Here is a 17670-nt window from a genome sequence, read left to right as displayed (position 1 = left end):
TCTGAAAACATAAATTTGTGCTATGAAATATACATCAGTTCATCTCATCATCAAAAAGTTTAGCTCCACGCTCTGTTATTTGCGTAGCTAGTTAATACACTTGTAGATGCTTGTATCGTTATAGAAAGACCAAAAAGAAAGACCAAGAAAGTTAATGCAAGGATTGCAGAGCAGGACCAAAAAACAAGAAAACGAAAAGAAAAGAAAGAAAAGAAAAAAGAGTTTAAAAACAAAAAACTGAAAACTAAAAAGAACTGCACAAATTGTAGCATGAACTATCATTCATTCACTTTGTGCAGCATGAACTATCATTCATTCACAGATATATTTAAATAGAATTGGGTAGAGAATTGGAATCATCGTATCAAACACCGCACCATTCATCATCTGATGTACATGCAACATCGTTAATCCAAATCTGCTGGCATGGGGTGACGGGGTGACAAAGAATTTTAATTTTCTGACGACGTAAACATAAGCTAGTTCAACATGAAAAACGGTTGTGTCCAACTATCCTCGATGCCTGCTGTAAGAGAGGTTTTCACGGAAACACCTTTAGAAGAATGATAATCCCAGAATCAGCTGCAACCATCATAGTATCTGGCATCTGCATCCAGAAGAATCTTGAGGCCCTTCAAACCATCGATCCCAAATTGGATTTATCGGTCCATTCGTTCTGAAAGGGGACAGAAAATATCATATGACCCATTAAATGGTCGAATAGTACAGCTATTGGTTTCGGAATAGTCATGGGCTCGAGTCAGATTGGATGAAAAATTTTGTTAATGGTACCGTGATCGATTGTGGAGAAAGAGGGAGGCCAGCAAGGCCGTTGCTCCTCCCTTTTAATTTTCCCATATATTTGTAGATTTTTCGATACAAAAAGGAGAAAAGCATGATATTTTTATAAATAAAAACTCGGAGAGAAACATTATTTTGCCCCTCATTGTATTTTTTTTTAAAAAAATTAACTCTTAATTTCTGGCTTAGCTAGTCACTACTGACCATACTGATGGCACTCGTGAATAAAGACGTAAGTTAGAGTTCTTACACAGGAAGAAGAGGGTCTGGTCTTGTCTCGATATTACTCAGCATCCTGTTAATAATAAAAGTACTATCAGGCATTTATATCATGCTAAAAAGCAGAAAAGTGGTGCATCATTTAAAGATCTTCTCACTTACTCCTTACAAGCAGCTGATGCTTTCTCCATTTTCTCGAGCTGTTCCAATTCTTCCTGTGCACGTTTCGCATAAGAAATTACTAAAGTAGAAAAAATCCATTTTGGTGCTTAGTAATGTGATAATCACACTGAAAAATATCTTATTGCCACCAGTTAAAGGTGTCATGCGGCATATTTTGCAACAGTGTGAAGTCTTTCTTCCGTGCAATTATAACCATCACAGACACTACAGGCCGAAAATTTTGGTGATCCAATTGCTCAACATAGCAGATAGGTGGATATGGATCGATATTACATATATTCTCTGCTACGTACTTTAAAAAGTCTGAGAAAGGCAAATGACTATCATATATAGGATTCCGAACATCCATGAAGGTGAAGCAGGAAAGCTGCCCGGAAAAAAGAATCACAATTCACAGGTACTTGTAGTTTACAATATAGCACTTCGAGTTTTGCAAGTACTTGCAGTTTACAATAAAACACTTAGAATTTTGCCATGTCGTGACAAGTAAAATGATAGAAAATCCATCGCTAATTGGGTGTTTTAAAAGTAAGGACTCGCCAAAACAACGTATTGCAGCAATCTGGTTTGAATTTTACAATTTAAAACCAACAAATTTATTAGTATACAAATCAAAGCACTGTAATTGCCTTCTAAATGTTAATTATTCTACAGCATGGACGTACAAGTAAATACATGCACATGTGACAGTCCAATTACTACTAGAAATCTATATGTGAAAACTGTTATCTATATAAAAGTGAATAAATCAAAGTTCATTCGCCAAAAAAGAGTACTATAAGCACAATTTCACCAATTATTTTTTTATGCGTATACAGGGACGACAGAGAATACTCAGTTAGATACCTTTTTAAAGCCAAAAAACTAGATATTTTTTTTATTTCCTTGGCAAGCACCATAAAAGAAAATCAAGTATCCCATACATCTGCATAAGCTACTCTTGTGCCAGGTCCTGGGTCCACTAGGTGAGGATATGTACAAGCGAGATTGTACATAATGAGTTCCACAAGCAATTATTTTGCATACATTCCCACTTTGGGAAAATAACTAATTCAAGTCAGGGGACTAAATATGTTATACATCCTTATAAGCCTATTCATACCGTCTCAACATTTTATTTTGCGACTGGGTATTGCAATTTTCACCCATTGGACATGGGATGTACTTATCGTGCTCTTTCACAATTTTCATGAGTATACAGCCGGATTTTCCAGGCTAAGACTGATTGTCTTTGATACTTTCTATCACTCCCCGAACCTACGAGTTGGGTGTCAATGCAAGTTGCAACGTACATGATGGGCTCCACTAACAACTAATTCGCATTTGTCATCGCTCAACAAAATGATTGAACCATGTCGCTAAAAGAGTTCATTGTCAATCGTTTAAGTCCAATCACGCTCCTTCAACATTTGTATGTGGAACATGATTTATATTGTGATCGAGAACCATTATGTATTTGGCAAAAATATCAAAGGTTAATTTTTAACTAATTGATTAACAACGAAATCCATAACTTCTCTTTCTCAACAGATTTATAATGTGGACTAGTTGGTCAAGATAATTCACAAACACGTTGGATCAAACTACGCACTTGTCAAACCAAGCATTTAAATGTTCAATATTGTATTTCTATTGCACAGTTTGAGGCTGGATAATACACAAATGTCAAGTTTCTTAGGGCTTAGTTTCATCAATAACACTTGTGAACCAAGATGTTCATTAAATGTTCTGTAATATATAACTCAATCTAACCGTAGATTCAGTTTATTAGACAGTGTGCGCTTTTGGCTGAAGAATTCCTGGACTTGCTAATTCTAGTAAAACATAAGCACTCATAAGAAGCATTATTTTGCATTGATCACATTCATCACCATCGGTAGGCATGTTTTTTTCCGAAAAAATTTCTCCACCAATTCCAAGAAGTATGCTAGTAACAGAACACACGTATCCAACCAATGAAAAAAAAAAAATACCCGAAACTCAATCAAAGAGGAACTCTCATTTCTTTCTAGTACTAATTGTGAAAGGTGAAAATAGATATGGTTCCACAGGAACCTACAATTTCTTTTGGCAAAACAAGGTATTCCAAAATCCACTCCAACTACTATTTTGGATCACCGAACAACGATAAGAAAGCTCAAGGTAAAAAGCTAAATTCTCTAAAGCACCAATTTCTTTTGTCGTTGAAATGAAACAGATTTTTATTTCTTAAGAAAATCCAGGAAGAAAGAAAAAAGACCAGGAGATATACCTCAAGATTTCATCTTTCACCACTCAATAAAGTGCGCAGTGAAATTACAGCATCCCAGACATAAGACAACATGAAAAAAAATATATGATAACAAAAACAAATAGAGGGCCAAGTCAAGAAAACAATAGAAGAGAAAACAACCTCCAAGAATCGAGTTTCTTGCTCGAGTCTCTTCAATTCAGCAGAAACCCTGTGTTTCCCTCTTGTATCCGCTGCTCCCATCGGCGATCGAAGCTCACCTGAACTCCCAGTTTGCATTTTTCATATACTTCTGACGTAAAAATATAAACAAGAACTAAAAGCACAATCTAAAGAACAAAGCAGACCCACAAAAATTTTTGAATTAAACAAGAAACATAGAAAGAAACTTTTTCGGTTTGGTCTATTAAGTTCGATTTCGTCCAGGATCAACTAACGTAGTAACGTAGCTAAAAGTAGTCGGCCTTTTTTTTCCTTCTCTTTTTTCCCCGTGTGTAGCTTTTTTCCACAAAGAAATGGTGTCTAACCTCACAGACATATATTGCAAAATTTGGATATATCAATTAATGTGACTTTTGAAAAATACCCTTCAAGTTAATTAAATATTAAAAAAATTAGAATTTATAATTTGACTTATTAATAAAAAATAATCATCATAATTAAATTATTTTAGCGCACGGTTACGTGTGATTAACACAAGTATATGTGCAGAAATTATTTTTTCTTCATGTTGAAATATTTTAGTCAGTATTTCTTCAAATTATGGATATAAATGGGTCAGCAGATGGAGCTAAAAATGGACTAAAGCCGAGCTAGGTAAATATGGGATTGCAGAAATGAAGCCCAGTTTTTAGTCCAATTTGATTAAAGCCCGTTAGTTCCTAATCAGGTGGGTAATGGGTTTGGGTGAATCAATGTATATGAACCTCCATACTAAGATTTCATAATAAAGATTTGTTCATGCTACTACCTATGGACAATGGCCCGTTTGGATTTGGTAGACATTTTTTAAAAAAAGCACTTTTTTAAGCTATAATTTTTGGCTTTTGAAAAAGCTCTAATTTTGACTTAAAAAAGTGCTTATTTAAGCACTTTTTTGGTCAGTCAAACACTTTATTAAATAAAAAGCACTTTAAAAAGTGCTTTTTTGGCCTGACTTTTGAAACCAAATGAGGCCAATATCTCGAAACCCTCATTTCAAGGTCACAAAGAGGTCATAATATTTCCCATATAATTCAATGTGTGAGTTCACTCGAAAAATACACATGACTCCCTTGTAGTTTTTGGATTAAAAGTTGAGTACGGACCGGTTGATGAGACTTTTGGGTAGTACCCAAATCATTCATCTGACGGTTTACATCTCAACGCATATGCATAATTAATATTATAGTGCTGATATATATGACAAATTATGGGTTAGATCTCCTATTAGGGTAATACACTTGAGGTAGGTTGAACTAAACCGTCTGACCATTGGGTAACAATTAGCATCAAAGACGATTTTTAATATATATTTAATGGATAATGACAAGATGTTGAAGAATGTCAAAAATATAAACCAACCAACCACAAACAAAAGATTTTAAATATCTTAAAAAATAAATGATTATGAATTGTTTCATAATAAATTTGATAATATCGATAGTCAAAGAAATCAAAACACATCGTAGTAACAACACCATAATATATGTGCCAATGATCAGTGAAACAAATTAATGCAGCTTTTAAAAATATCAATATAAAGTTTTTAAATCAGGGCACTGTAAAATCGTATAAATATTAGTATTTTTTTTCCCCCAAAAGGGGAGGGCTTTTTAAATGAGAAATTACAGTTGTCAATGGGGAGCAAAACGCGTGGACAGCAAAGCACATTTATGTCGTTTTGATTTTCAAATCCCATGTACTTTTAAGTTGCACACTTCCCACAGCCATGGGCTGTTTATGTTCATGTTTAGTCGTGCTGTTTGAAAAATGCTCAATATAATTCTTTTCATCATTTATTTTAGTCACGGATCAACATTAATATTACCTATGTATTAAATTTGTATATAGTGCATTACATATAAATCACTACCGAATCAAAACTCTTCGATAAATCACTACTAAACAAGTAAATAAATTAAAAATATATTTTGAAACATTCCGTCCAAAAAAAGGAATTGAATCATGCAAATAAATAATTAATCAAACATAAATGTTGCTATGTATCTGAGATGTTGAACGAGGAAATTAAAAATTACATGTATGAACAATAAGGTATGGAGAAAATCCAAGAGACAAGAGTTGGAAAGGTCATAGACATGAAACCGAGTCAAGGGCAGATTCGGTCGACTTTTTAATGTTATTCCTAAAGGGAAACATTACATGCACATTACATACACATACAACTCCATTTTTGACCTATTCATTGTTTCAGCTGAGCATGTTTTTCGTTGCCATTTCGTCAAACGTGTGTAGTAATTATGTGCGTCACTCGTTTTCTACATGCAGCAGTTTTTAAACAACCATGTTCACTTTATAGGAAATACTATATACTCATTGTATAATTCTATCCACGACCACGAACACGATCACTGACCATTTCAAATTATTTCATGTCGAGCTTGATCAATTGTTTATATTTTGGTAATATTAATGAATGTCAAATTAATGAAGGGACCGGCCGGTCAAAGAAATCCAGCTACTCTAGCTCAGAGAAATGACCCCAAATTTAGATTCAAAATGACCTTAATTGCTTTTTCACTGAGAAATATTCAATTCAAAATACACGTACACACATTCTACCACTCCCACTGGTACAACGTAACGTTGACCTACTCAATTCTTGACTGCTCCTCATTTTCTTTTATTATTAATAATAATAATAATAATAATATTTGTAAAGTATAGAGAAACTTGATGCGTTTACTACGGCTTTGTTTGTCTCACCTCTCTCTCGCTAGTACGTAGTCAGTCGGTACCACATGTCATATATATATAAAGCCAGCCAGGATTGAGCTAGCCTATACACAATAATATTATATAACATTAATATATATATACCTCTCTCAAACCAAAGTATTTTTTCGTTCATTGTTACATCAAGAAAACCTATAATATCCATGGCCGACGCAATGCTTAATGAAGAACAGATTGTTGAGTTCAAAGAAGCCTTTAGTCTATTTGACAAAGATGGTGATGGTTAGTGTTTTGTTTTTTTGTTCACCTTGAATATTTTATATCATGGGGTTTGTTAATTTCTAATTCAAATTTACATACATACGGGCAGGTTGTATTACCATCGAAGAATTGGCGACGGTGATAAGGTCTTTGGATCAGAACCCCAGTGAGGAGGAGCTTCAGGATATGATTAATGAGGTTGATTCTGACGGGAATGGGACCATCGAATTTGCTGAGTTCTTGACTCTCATGGCCAAGAAAGTTAAGGTATATATGAAGTACATTTGGTCTTTTGTCATAATTATGAAACAGCCACGGAGACTTAATGTAGCTAGAAATAATCATTTCCAGGACACTCATGATTCCGAGGAGGAGCTCAAGGAAGCATTCAAAGTGTTTGACAAAGATCAAAATGGCTACATTTCAGCTGCTGAGGTATATATATATAATATATATATCTAGGATAGGATATGTATTAATTAACATTTGTTTTCATGTTACTACACAATTTTTTTTTTTGGTTGTAGGTAGGTGGATTAGATCCTTATTGATTAATTAAATTTTTTTGATGATTTTTTTTTTTTTGCAGCTTCGTCATGTGATGATCAATTTAGGTGAAAAATTAAGCGATGATGAGGTGGAGCAGATGATTAGAGAAGCGGATTTGGATGGCGACGGGCAAGTTAATTACGATGAATTTGTGAAGATGATGATGACTATTGGTTGAAGACATAGAGAGATGAATTTTTATGTTAACTTTCTTTTTAAGTTTAGTGTTTTACAATTATTGTTTCATTTTGGCTAATTTATTTTTTTCAAATTGAAGAGATGGAATTTTGTATTTCTTATCGAGTTAATTTGATATGAATGTTGATTTGTTTTTGTTCCAATTGCTTGAAAAGCCTATTTTCCTCGTACGTTCTGACGCAAATTAATCCTAAATTTTTATTTTATTTTTTTTGTTTTTGAAAATCATTAAGCCTAAATTTTGACTAGTTATATAAAGTTTATCGGCATAAAATATACGTTTACAATCCAATTTCTTGGAAAAGTTTCTGCAAGTTTGTGTTAGTTTGTAGTATTTCAACAAATGAGAACTTCCAATTGGCAATATAATTCATCGATGCAAACGTAGTAACGTTAAAAAAAGAAACTATGGGGTTCAATCTTAAAAGAAATACTTTAATGAGGTTTTGGCAAAGGTGCAGATTAAGAAAGAATTGCCGTCCAAACAAAAGAAAACAAAATTAACATCCACCGTCACATTATCAGGCTTTCCCTAAACTGGAGTCTCCAGTGCATTCAATTCAAATTTCAAAGTGATAAAAGAAAACTTGGGTGGTATCAGCAAAATCTAAGCACCCACGACTTCGGTCACCTCAGGCGTCTCCTCAGCAGGCCTCTCAAGCTTGACACCAACGTCTTCACTATAATCGCCGTGAACCTACAAGTTCATGCAAATGCGGACAAACTTTATGTTACGATCAAAGGAGATGAATTTGACTCTCGGTTTGTGTCCCAAGTAATAGACATGGTTAACAGAATTTAGATTTCAATATTTCAACGATGTTCTGATGACGACCATTGCAGTCATCACATTTTTTCTCGATTCATGAACAAAAATATAAAAGATCCCATCTTATTGCATCAAGATTTTGAAGGTTAACTTGTTAACAGTGACATAGGGCTAAAAGGAGATGGACAGTAAAAACTTGCCTCCATTAACTTGCCAAGGTCGAATTTGGGAGCTTTTAAGATCTTAACCTTCCTAATGTACACATTTTGCAGAGGGTAAATACTAGAAGTAGCCTTCTCAATCTCTTTTCCGATTGACTCGGGAATGAACTTCTGAACCAAATCCTTGAGATCACAGGATTGTGCCTGGTTAACCATGATTTCACGCATCTTCCTCCGGATCTATAGGAAAAAGAATCATCCACATGAAATTGTTATATTACTGGAACAGAACATTTACAAAAACATAAGCTACACAGATCTGAGGATGAAGACACATATAAATGGTGTGAATAAATTTGAAACAAGTTCGTAATAATTCACGTATTTACTTGACGAATTTGGCTGGACTGTGCGTAACATGTCCTCTTCTGCTGATTCACACGCTTCTTGGTGAAACCAATGCAAAACAATCTCAGAGTATAATTGTCAGTAGTTTTGACATCAACATGAGCCTCAATCAATGACTGCCACTTCTTGACAAGTGACCTTAATTTATCAGTAGTAAAGTCCATACCCTGCAGCTCACCAAGAAAATCAAAGACATTAGATACACAGAATGCACACATATCACCAAAGTGTTTGGCATCTTTAGCTCCTTCATACCCAGAAGTTTGTGAGAACATTCTTGCCCTGAACATCTTCAACTCTCAAACGGATCTTTCTGAAGGCGTGGTCTTCATCACCTTGAAGGTCAGCCAAGGACACCTCAACAACACGATGCTTGAGTCCTTCAGAAGCAATCTGATAGGAAAGATTAAATGTTCAACATAACACATGTAAAATAAAAAATAAAATATTTTCTAATAGATTTTGTAAAGCATTAAAAACATTTAACTCCATCAAAACAAGCTCTGAATTTCATAACTTCAACAAGTACACAAAGAACCATCAAATAAAAATGAAAAATGCCATTTTCTCTTCATTTGTGAGCACTTGCTTGTCTACCTAATATCTCCTCCTGAGGAACATTGATCAATACATCAACACTCGTCACACGTTGTCCTTAAATATATGCATAAAACAAACAAACCAAAAGAAGTTTCATTGAAGCACGCCTTAATATGCTTTAGTGGTTCAAGGCACCCTTTCACACACTTTTAATGCAGGGGTGGGTGATGTCAAGTTAAAATGGAAGATAACAAAGTTTCATTTTTGTACAGAGTTGTAAATATTTTTTATATTGTCTAGCACAGTGGTCGCAAAGAGATTCTGTAGACTGTAATATATCATCTCTCTTACAGAATCACATATTAATAAACTCTGAGATACACAAATGCTTTAGTGCAAACTCTGCTTGTCATAACTATAGGTTTTACCTTAATTAAGACGAAACAAAATCTTGAATGAGTTCAAAAGCATGTAAAACCAGACTCCAACATCCACCATAAGATTTAAATAGAGTATTAAGGTATCCATGAAACACACATGGCATGAAACAAGATCATTAGCAAGATGTTTCCTTCACCAAAACAAATGTAACAAGACCAATACATTTCCTCAAAAACATAAGCAAATTAACAATTTTATGGACTCCAGATCCAGACACATGATAAAGAGGAATACTGAAATATGACACAAACAACCAAGGCTACAGAAAGAATGATTGAGCTTTTAGCGGATAACAAGATGCAAGTAAAATTCAATTATACAACATAGAGCAGCCAACCTATAAGAATAATACATGGAAGAAAGTATACAAAACTGGGAATAAACATAATTGCTGATAAGCAACCGTGAACGGCAACAGTAAGCTGGTGAAACACAGTAATCTCATCGAAGATTTCCGAAAATTACAGAAAGCCAAATCCGAATTTTAAAAGCAATAATTCCTTCGACATTAACTCATAAGATGAATAAAAATCAAATCTTTGGTCTCAAACTTAACAATGCGATACAATAATTTATTATACCTTTGTACCCTGAGTACGAGTGACAAGGGTTTTGCCGACATTTCTGGTGTTGAATATTGAAGGCGCTTTGATATCATACCAATCTTTTTTAGCAAACGGATCGGTCCTATTATCAATTACAAACGCAATTTAAGCCAAAACTCTCACTTTATATTAAACTAGCACCATTCAGAATACTCACGCTTTCTTCTTGCCTCCCTTCTTACCCTTTGAAATCCTCTTGTTCTTACTGAAAATAAACCATAGCAAACATTACAAAGAGCAATACATATAATAAAATAATTTTGTATATGAAGTGATTAAATAGATTGAGCAATTGTAAATAACATCAACGGAGAGAAAACTCACCCGACGGCCATCGCGGCTGAACTTTAGGTGAGACAGAGAATACTCCGAGTGAGGCTACCTCTATGTAAAACGTGCTCCGCTTGAAGAACCCTAGGAATTTTTTTACGGACCTATGTATTGGTTATGGGCTTGTATTTTTTCGATTGCTTTTGGGCTCAATTATTCGGACTATTGGGTGGGCCCATAGGTGCAGGGGGTAGAGATTATCTGTAATCTTTTTTTAAAATTACCCATAAATCGAGGCCCTAAGAGTAGGGATGTAAATGAGCCGAACAGTTTGCGAACTGTTCGGGTCTCGGCTTGTTAAAAGCTCGTTCGAGCTCGTTTAATGAGGCTCGTTAAGGCAAACAAACCAAGCTCGAGCTTTATAATATTCGGCTCGTTAGCTCGTGAACATGCTTGTGAACAGACTCTTTAGCTCGTGAACAGGCTCGTTAACAAGCTCGTAAGTCATCTCTTAGACGAAAAAATAATAGTATTGATATTTAATTTATAAATTTACACTTTACTTATGAAATATATTGAAAAATTTATAAAAATTAATTTATTAGAATAAAATTACAAATTTTAATAATAATATTATATATTTTTTCAAATATATAATTTAATTTTTAATTAATTTAATAAATATTTAAATTTATAGTTTAAATATATGAAGCTCTTTTAGGCTCGATAAAAGCTCGAATAAGCTCGTGAGCCATGAATATATTCGTTAAATAAGCTCGGGCTCGGGCTCGGCTCGGTTATAAATGAACCGAGCTTGAACATTCAAAAGCTCGGCTCGACTCGGCTCGGATCATTTACATCCTTACCTAAGAGCGATCATTAGGTTAATTTCATTATCGGGGAATGAACCGAAATCGATTTAGCTGAAATTTTTCAAGTTTACTGTAATGAACCGAATAAATCACTAAAACCGAATTTACCGATGTTTTCACAAAAAATTTAAAATTTGTGTAAAAAATTAATTACTGAAATATGAGATCTTTATCATAATAAAATAAAGTATATCTAACAAATTTTTTTTGAAAAAAAATTACATGCAATATTAACTATAAAATCATTAATTAATATTATAAATTAGACAAAAACTCACATGATGCGGTCTCAAGAGTTATTTTTTTTTAGACGGGTCTCTTATATGGGTTATCCATTAAAAAATATTACATTTTATGTCAAAAGTATTACTTATTATTATAAATATGGGTAAGGTTGACCCGTCTCATGGATGAGACCATCTCAAAAGAGTGTTACTCAATAAATTATATGTAAGTCCTAGAAAAAGTTTTAAAAAATTAATTATTTAATTATTGGGTTATTTCGGTTAATTTATTTTTTACGAATCAAACTGATTAATTAATCGATATTTTCTAAAATTATAAACAAATTTCTGAATTAACAGAAGGAAATTTTGAATTAATTCAGTTTGATCGATTTAACCTATATAATGCTCACATGAAAATTACTTTCTTCAAAGTAGGTGTGAATATGTTATTCATTCAAAAACAAAAGGTGAAATAAAAAAAATGCAGGCATGAATCACATGTAAGTAATGGATGAATAATCCCAAACAATGAAGAAAGAGCGTATTTAATTTGGTGATATATATATATATATATATATAATTTCTGATTTTCTTGTCATTATAAACTTCATGTCTTGAGCCAAGCGAAGTTTTCTTGTACACGGATTTATAATTTATTCTGAAACTTCATATTCATCCAAAAAACAATGGATTTATAAAGTCATGATTTCAAATCCTGAAATTTTAAAAGGTTTAATATGAAATATTCATTCACAATTCAAATCCCGAAATTTTAAAAGTTATTATGTTAATTTATTTGAATTGACCTAATAATCAACTACTTTTTTTTTTAATTTATAACCCGAAAACTCAACCTAAATAGTATAGACAGTTGTGCGAGCTAGATTACTATCATTCTATCATCCATATAATTAACTACTTTTAAGTATCATGTTATTATGGATAAACTGTAGAAATTTTCTCCAAAACAAATTGTGATTTAATTAATCTTACTAGTGACTACTACTTTCTTAAAAAAAATTAAAGTAAAGTTCTTGTATTTATTTATTTATTATGTTTTAAAAAATATATAAATGTATACAGTGTATTCTTTCTTCGAAGTTCATCCTTCCCTTTCGTGTAACAACCAAAGACGAAAAATATTAAAGAAAACCAAAACAAAATAGAAGTCAAGATAAGTACAAACAACCAAATAAAAAAAAATTAACAAAAAACGTGAACTTGATCAAGGCAATCAATAATGATACGGAGGCGGAGAAGGAGGCGGAGACGGTGGCGGAGAAGGCGGCGGAGACACACAGCCGAAAGCGGTACAATCAACTGGATGCGAGTAAAAAGCATGACATTCTTTATCAGAACGCTGTTTAGGCTTGTGGGGAATACAATTCACGGAATCATCCTTAGATTTAATCTTGCGACAAGAAGTTGGCTCCGTACAGAAGTAATTATCAGCAAAAGTGAAATTCTCCAGCCTCGGCAACGAACAGATGCTCTCTGGAATCGCCCCGGAGAGCTTGTTATGAGCAACATTCAGCTGTTCCAGGGACTTCATGTTGCCAATAGCTTCAGGCAAGCTCCCCACAAGCCTGTTGGAACTCACATCAAACACCGTCAACTTAGTCAAAAAACCGATTTCCCGAGGCAAACACCCTCCCAGTCCAACGTTACTGATGATAATCTCGTTCAGGGTTTTCGCCATTTTCCCTATACTCGAAGGCAAACACCCCTGGAGATTGTTGTTGGCAAGAACTAAAACAGAGACTGTCGAGTTCCCGAGGTTTCTAGGAAGAGTGAAGTGGAAATCATTGTTGTTTATGAAAAGGGCGTCCAGTTTTTTATCAAACAAGCCAGGTGGCACCTTTCCCTGGAATTTGTTGAATCGAATATCCACGAATTTGAGCGAAGGGAGACAAAGAACGACAGAAGGGAACTTCCCAGACAGAAGATTGTTGCTAACATCAAGTTCATATAAGAGATGGAGATTGCGAAAACTATCCGGGATCGTGCCTTTGAATCGGTTCGAGTTTAGATGGAACAAGGCTAGATCAGTCAACAGGCCGAGTTCTTCGGGCAATGAACCTGAAATCCCCGCATGATTCAAATCAACCCCAGCTACTGTGATTATGTGGGGATCATCGGGTGCGGGGGCGCAGAAAATTCCGTTGTATTTGCAAACATCATGGCCAAACCAGTTAGAAGTGAAGTTGTTGGGGTCATGTGTGATGGCATGTTTCCAGGCTTGGAGAGCTAAGAATGCATTGAAAAGTCGAGGGTTTGGAAGTGGTGTGGAATAGTTTGATGCTTGCTGGGATGGTTTAGTGAAGAGGAATAAAAGGCAGAGGATCGTGAAAATGGTTAAAGGATTGATTATTTTCATTTTTCGTTTGCTGCTTCAGATCATTTTTGGAGTTTTTATTTGGACAAGCTAAGGTTTCGGGGACCAGTTACGTTTTTGTATTGGATATATGATAGGCTAATCGTTTCCCACACATATATATAGTCGGCTTTTTTTTATCTTTATGAAATATATGTGTAATTAATGATATACATCTCAAACTAAATTACCTTAAAATAACATGAGAGATAAACAAGTGATGATGTAATTGAGATTAATTTATATTATATGTGGTTATGACTTTTAATATACGTACTATATTATGATCATTACATGTTTACTATATTAAAGTAATATTATAGAAAATATAGTTTTGTTCATATATATATAAGGAAAAATAAGTTTTTTGGTCAATTAACTTGTCCATGTTTTGGTTTTGGTCCATTAAATTTTTCGATGTGAGTTTTGGTACACTAAATTTCCATTTTCAGTGTTTTTTGGTCTAATTGCATACGTGTCAACTTCTGATTGGTTCAAAATGATGACGTGGACCAATAAAAAACTGACACATATGCAGTTGGACAAAAAACACTGAAAATGCAATGTTAGTGTACCTAAACCCATATCGAAAAAGTTAATGGACCAAAACCCAAAAGGAGTAAACTTACTGAACAAAAAAACTCATTTTCCCTATATATAAACACACACATAGAAAGATAAAGATAATGTATTGCAAGGGTTTCGTACTTAATAATATAGTAAGTTTTGATTGTATAAATATGAAAACATATATATATATATATATATAATAACAATAATAATAATATAATTACATATATACCTCAAATTTTGCATGTATAATTTATTATTTCTTTCAAACGTTTATTTTATCATAAAATTCAAATTTTGATAATCAGTTATGTAATAAAATATGAATTTTGTATACAATAAAATGAGTGGTGTGAAATTTAAATATATTATAAATGAAATTAAAATGAAAGAGAGAGAGTGTAGGAATATATTTGATTAATTTTTTTTAACAATGATCGAACTTGCAATTGCTATGTTATGTATTGGGTAAATATTCATGCTAACGCGGTAGTTTATGTAGAACATGCTAGTGAGATAGACTTCATTAGGTAAATCATATACCATAAATTCGTTCGAAAAAAATGTTAAAGAAGGAAAATTTTTTGAATCCTAACAATTAGTTAGGTGTTTACGCCTACTTAAAAAGGTTATCATGTACCCTGTATATTTTGAAATGTATTACAATTAAAAGTAAACGCGACAAAACTATATAAAGATCGAATTAATACGTATAATTCGATAGGGTTGTTGATGAGATTAGCTCTTCAAAATAATAAAATTACACCAAAAACACGGTTTTTAGCTTTGGTAGCTGAATTTAAAATATAAATTGCATCCGTCTTTTTCACAATACTTGTGTCATACAAATATGCTTTGACAAAACCCACAAGTTTTTGGAGACCTAGTCTTTCAAGATATCCATGGGGCCACTGGTTTTATTTTTTGTCCAACTATTATTATTATTATTATTATTATTATTATTAGTATTATTATTATTATTATTATTATTATTATTTTATACTCCTCTATTTTAGTTTTTATTTAATATAGATAAATATACTTACCCCGGCCCACAAATAAATTAAATATATCATATTGTATTGTGCATTAATAAGCAGGAAATTCAAATATTTAATTGGTAGCAAATATATAGACAAGGAATATTGGCCTCAATGACGTTGGTTGGGAAATTGGAATTGTCAAAATCCTACCGATCAGGTTTTCGTATCATTCTACGATATTATATTATACTAAACGCTTGCATGTATGGACGAGGTAAAGGAGTGATACATACGAAACTTCTATGATCATTCCACACTATCTTTCCAATTAATTGTTATTGTTATTTGTTTTTTGCCCCCATTTTTCGTAAATGTATTTTTGCCCTTTACTTCACCAACCACGTTAAATTTTACAGTAGTTTTTTTTTAATTATCCACGTGATTAAGATTTGCTTTTAAGACATGGTCTTAGATTGAAACCTTTTCAAATTAATTAAAGCATCAATCAATTAGAAGTCCTGCATGGAGTGGCAGGTAAGTTCAATGGTTAGAATTTAGAAATAGCTATTTACCATGGTTTGTTATTTTATATATACTTATATTGCTGTCATCCACATTAATTGATAGATAATTAAATATTACCATTTTAAAAGAATTAATATAATTAAGTTCGTCACCTAAATATATACCGAACTAATGTTCATCCACATAATTTAATTAAAATTACGCGTCTTATGAGATAATCTTATAAAATGTTTTCTGTTGATCAAAACGATGATGACTTAAATTTGTTTCCGATGATGTTCAACATAAGACGGTCATATTAAAAATACATGAGTGATATATATATATATATATATATATATAGATATATATATGTGCTTAATTCGGAGTTGGGAGATTTACTAGCTCTTACTTGAAAATTCATATTTTTAATTCTCCCGAACGAATTTTATTTTTAAATGTATGGTTTTTTTTCTGAACTTCAAATTTCAAACATCATCAAAGTTATTTAAAAGGACAAAAATTATATTTGAGCATATGATGCTTGCTAAAGATTGCAAACTTATTGTTTGTGATGTTAAGTGTATTTAAAATAAATTAATCCCATTTGCCTGAGAAAGTCAGACTTCAAAAATTAGGTTGGAATTTCATCGTTTACCAAGTAACATATGCCGATAAATAGATGGATATTCTCATTAATTTTCTTCTTCCTCTTCTTTTTTAAAAAAGAAATTTCTTTTTCCCCTTGCTGTACAGCACATAGTCTTATTAGCTTAAGGGAAACTAGTCTTATTAGCTTAAGGGAAACTGCAACATAGTGGAATATATAGTTTTGATCTCTTGAACAATCACCGTGGCCACTTATATGAGCACCGACTGACTGATATTCATTTATTAGATATACAAGATACAACGTCAGTCGGTGCTCATGTAAGTATCCGCGATGGTTGTCCTGGAGATCTACACTATATATATAATATAATAACTTTAAAAAATTTGATATTTACACTCCATTTTTAATTTGTTATTTTCACTCTATTCATAAACAAATTTAAATATGAAATGAAAAATAGATAACATAAAATAAAATATAAATATCAACTCCCTAACTCTAACCATAGACATAATTTCTATGCTTTTCATCTCAACGGGTAATTTTGAGCTATTGCTAAACAGCTTGGAATTGATGATCAAACCCCGGGAAAACCCGTTTGACAAATTAAAGTAAATTATTAAATTTAAATCAAGGCATTCAAAGGTTAATTGTTATTCTTAATTAGCCTTTTTTTCATGCGAAAGGACAAGTATTTTAGGGTCAATTGAAGGCTTAAATTAAGTAATTCCGATGTCATGGTTGTTTTTTTACACAAAATTATTCCTATTTATTATTCCATATCGAAAATAAAAATTCAACTATGGTAAATTCACTAAAATGAAGAATATCTCACACTCGTATCCAAATTTAACTGCAAGATTTGTTATAATAGTTTTATCCAAATTTAATGATTACATTACTCTTAGTACAAAAGATTATTATAAAACATCATAAATCTATACACAACTAGTATTATCATCATAATTAAATAATAGCGTAATCTTCAATCTTA

At 32.7% G+C, this 17670-nt stretch overlaps 4 protein-coding genes across 4 annotated transcripts; 1 reads left to right on the top strand and 3 right to left on the bottom strand.

Annotated features, from left to right (window-relative positions):
- Window positions 1–325: 325 nt before the first annotated feature.
- On the bottom strand, window positions 326–3954 carry LOC140880693 (guanine nucleotide-binding protein subunit gamma 2). The gene is made up of 4 exons (XM_073285355.1): window positions 3596–3954; window positions 1183–1235; window positions 1052–1096; window positions 326–676 (listed from the first exon to the last, which is right to left on the bottom strand). The coding sequence occupies exons 1-4, from the start codon at window positions 3710–3712 to the stop codon at window positions 592–594; spliced, it is 300 nt and encodes a 99-aa protein (XP_073141456.1). The 5' UTR covers window positions 3713–3954; the 3' UTR covers window positions 326–591.
- A 2471-nt stretch (window positions 3955–6425) lies between these two features.
- LOC140889489 (calmodulin-1-like) lies at window positions 6426–7492 on the top strand. Its single transcript, XM_073297209.1, has 4 exons — window positions 6426–6613; window positions 6702–6859; window positions 6944–7027; window positions 7182–7492. Exons 1-4 carry the CDS (start codon window positions 6535–6537, stop codon window positions 7317–7319), a joined length of 459 nt encoding a protein of 152 aa, XP_073153310.1. The 5' UTR covers window positions 6426–6534; the 3' UTR covers window positions 7320–7492.
- A 261-nt stretch (window positions 7493–7753) lies between these two features.
- Window positions 7754–10694, bottom strand: LOC140889675 (small ribosomal subunit protein eS1-like). Its single transcript, XM_073297400.1, has 7 exons — window positions 10588–10694; window positions 10421–10468; window positions 10240–10345; window positions 8933–9070; window positions 8659–8844; window positions 8309–8509; window positions 7754–8036 (listed from the first exon to the last, which is right to left on the bottom strand). Exons 1-7 carry the CDS (start codon window positions 10596–10598, stop codon window positions 7947–7949), a joined length of 780 nt encoding a protein of 259 aa, XP_073153501.1. The 5' UTR covers window positions 10599–10694; the 3' UTR covers window positions 7754–7946.
- Window positions 10695–12724: 2030 nt separating this feature from the next.
- LOC140875699 (leucine-rich repeat extensin-like protein 6) lies at window positions 12725–14104 on the bottom strand. The gene has a single exon (XM_073279472.1). The coding sequence runs from the start codon at window positions 14007–14009 to the stop codon at window positions 12867–12869; it is 1143 nt and encodes a 380-aa protein (XP_073135573.1). The 5' UTR covers window positions 14010–14104; the 3' UTR covers window positions 12725–12866.
- Between the last annotated feature and the right edge of the window lie 3566 nt (window positions 14105–17670).

Source organism: Henckelia pumila, chromosome 1 (assembly GCF_033568475.1).
Source record: "Henckelia pumila isolate YLH828 chromosome 1, ASM3356847v2, whole genome shotgun sequence".
NCBI classification, from domain to species: Eukaryota; Viridiplantae; Streptophyta; class Magnoliopsida; order Lamiales; family Gesneriaceae; genus Henckelia; species Henckelia pumila.
Note: the sequence above shows the minus strand (reverse complement) of the source record. Positions and strands in the feature narration are given on the sequence as shown.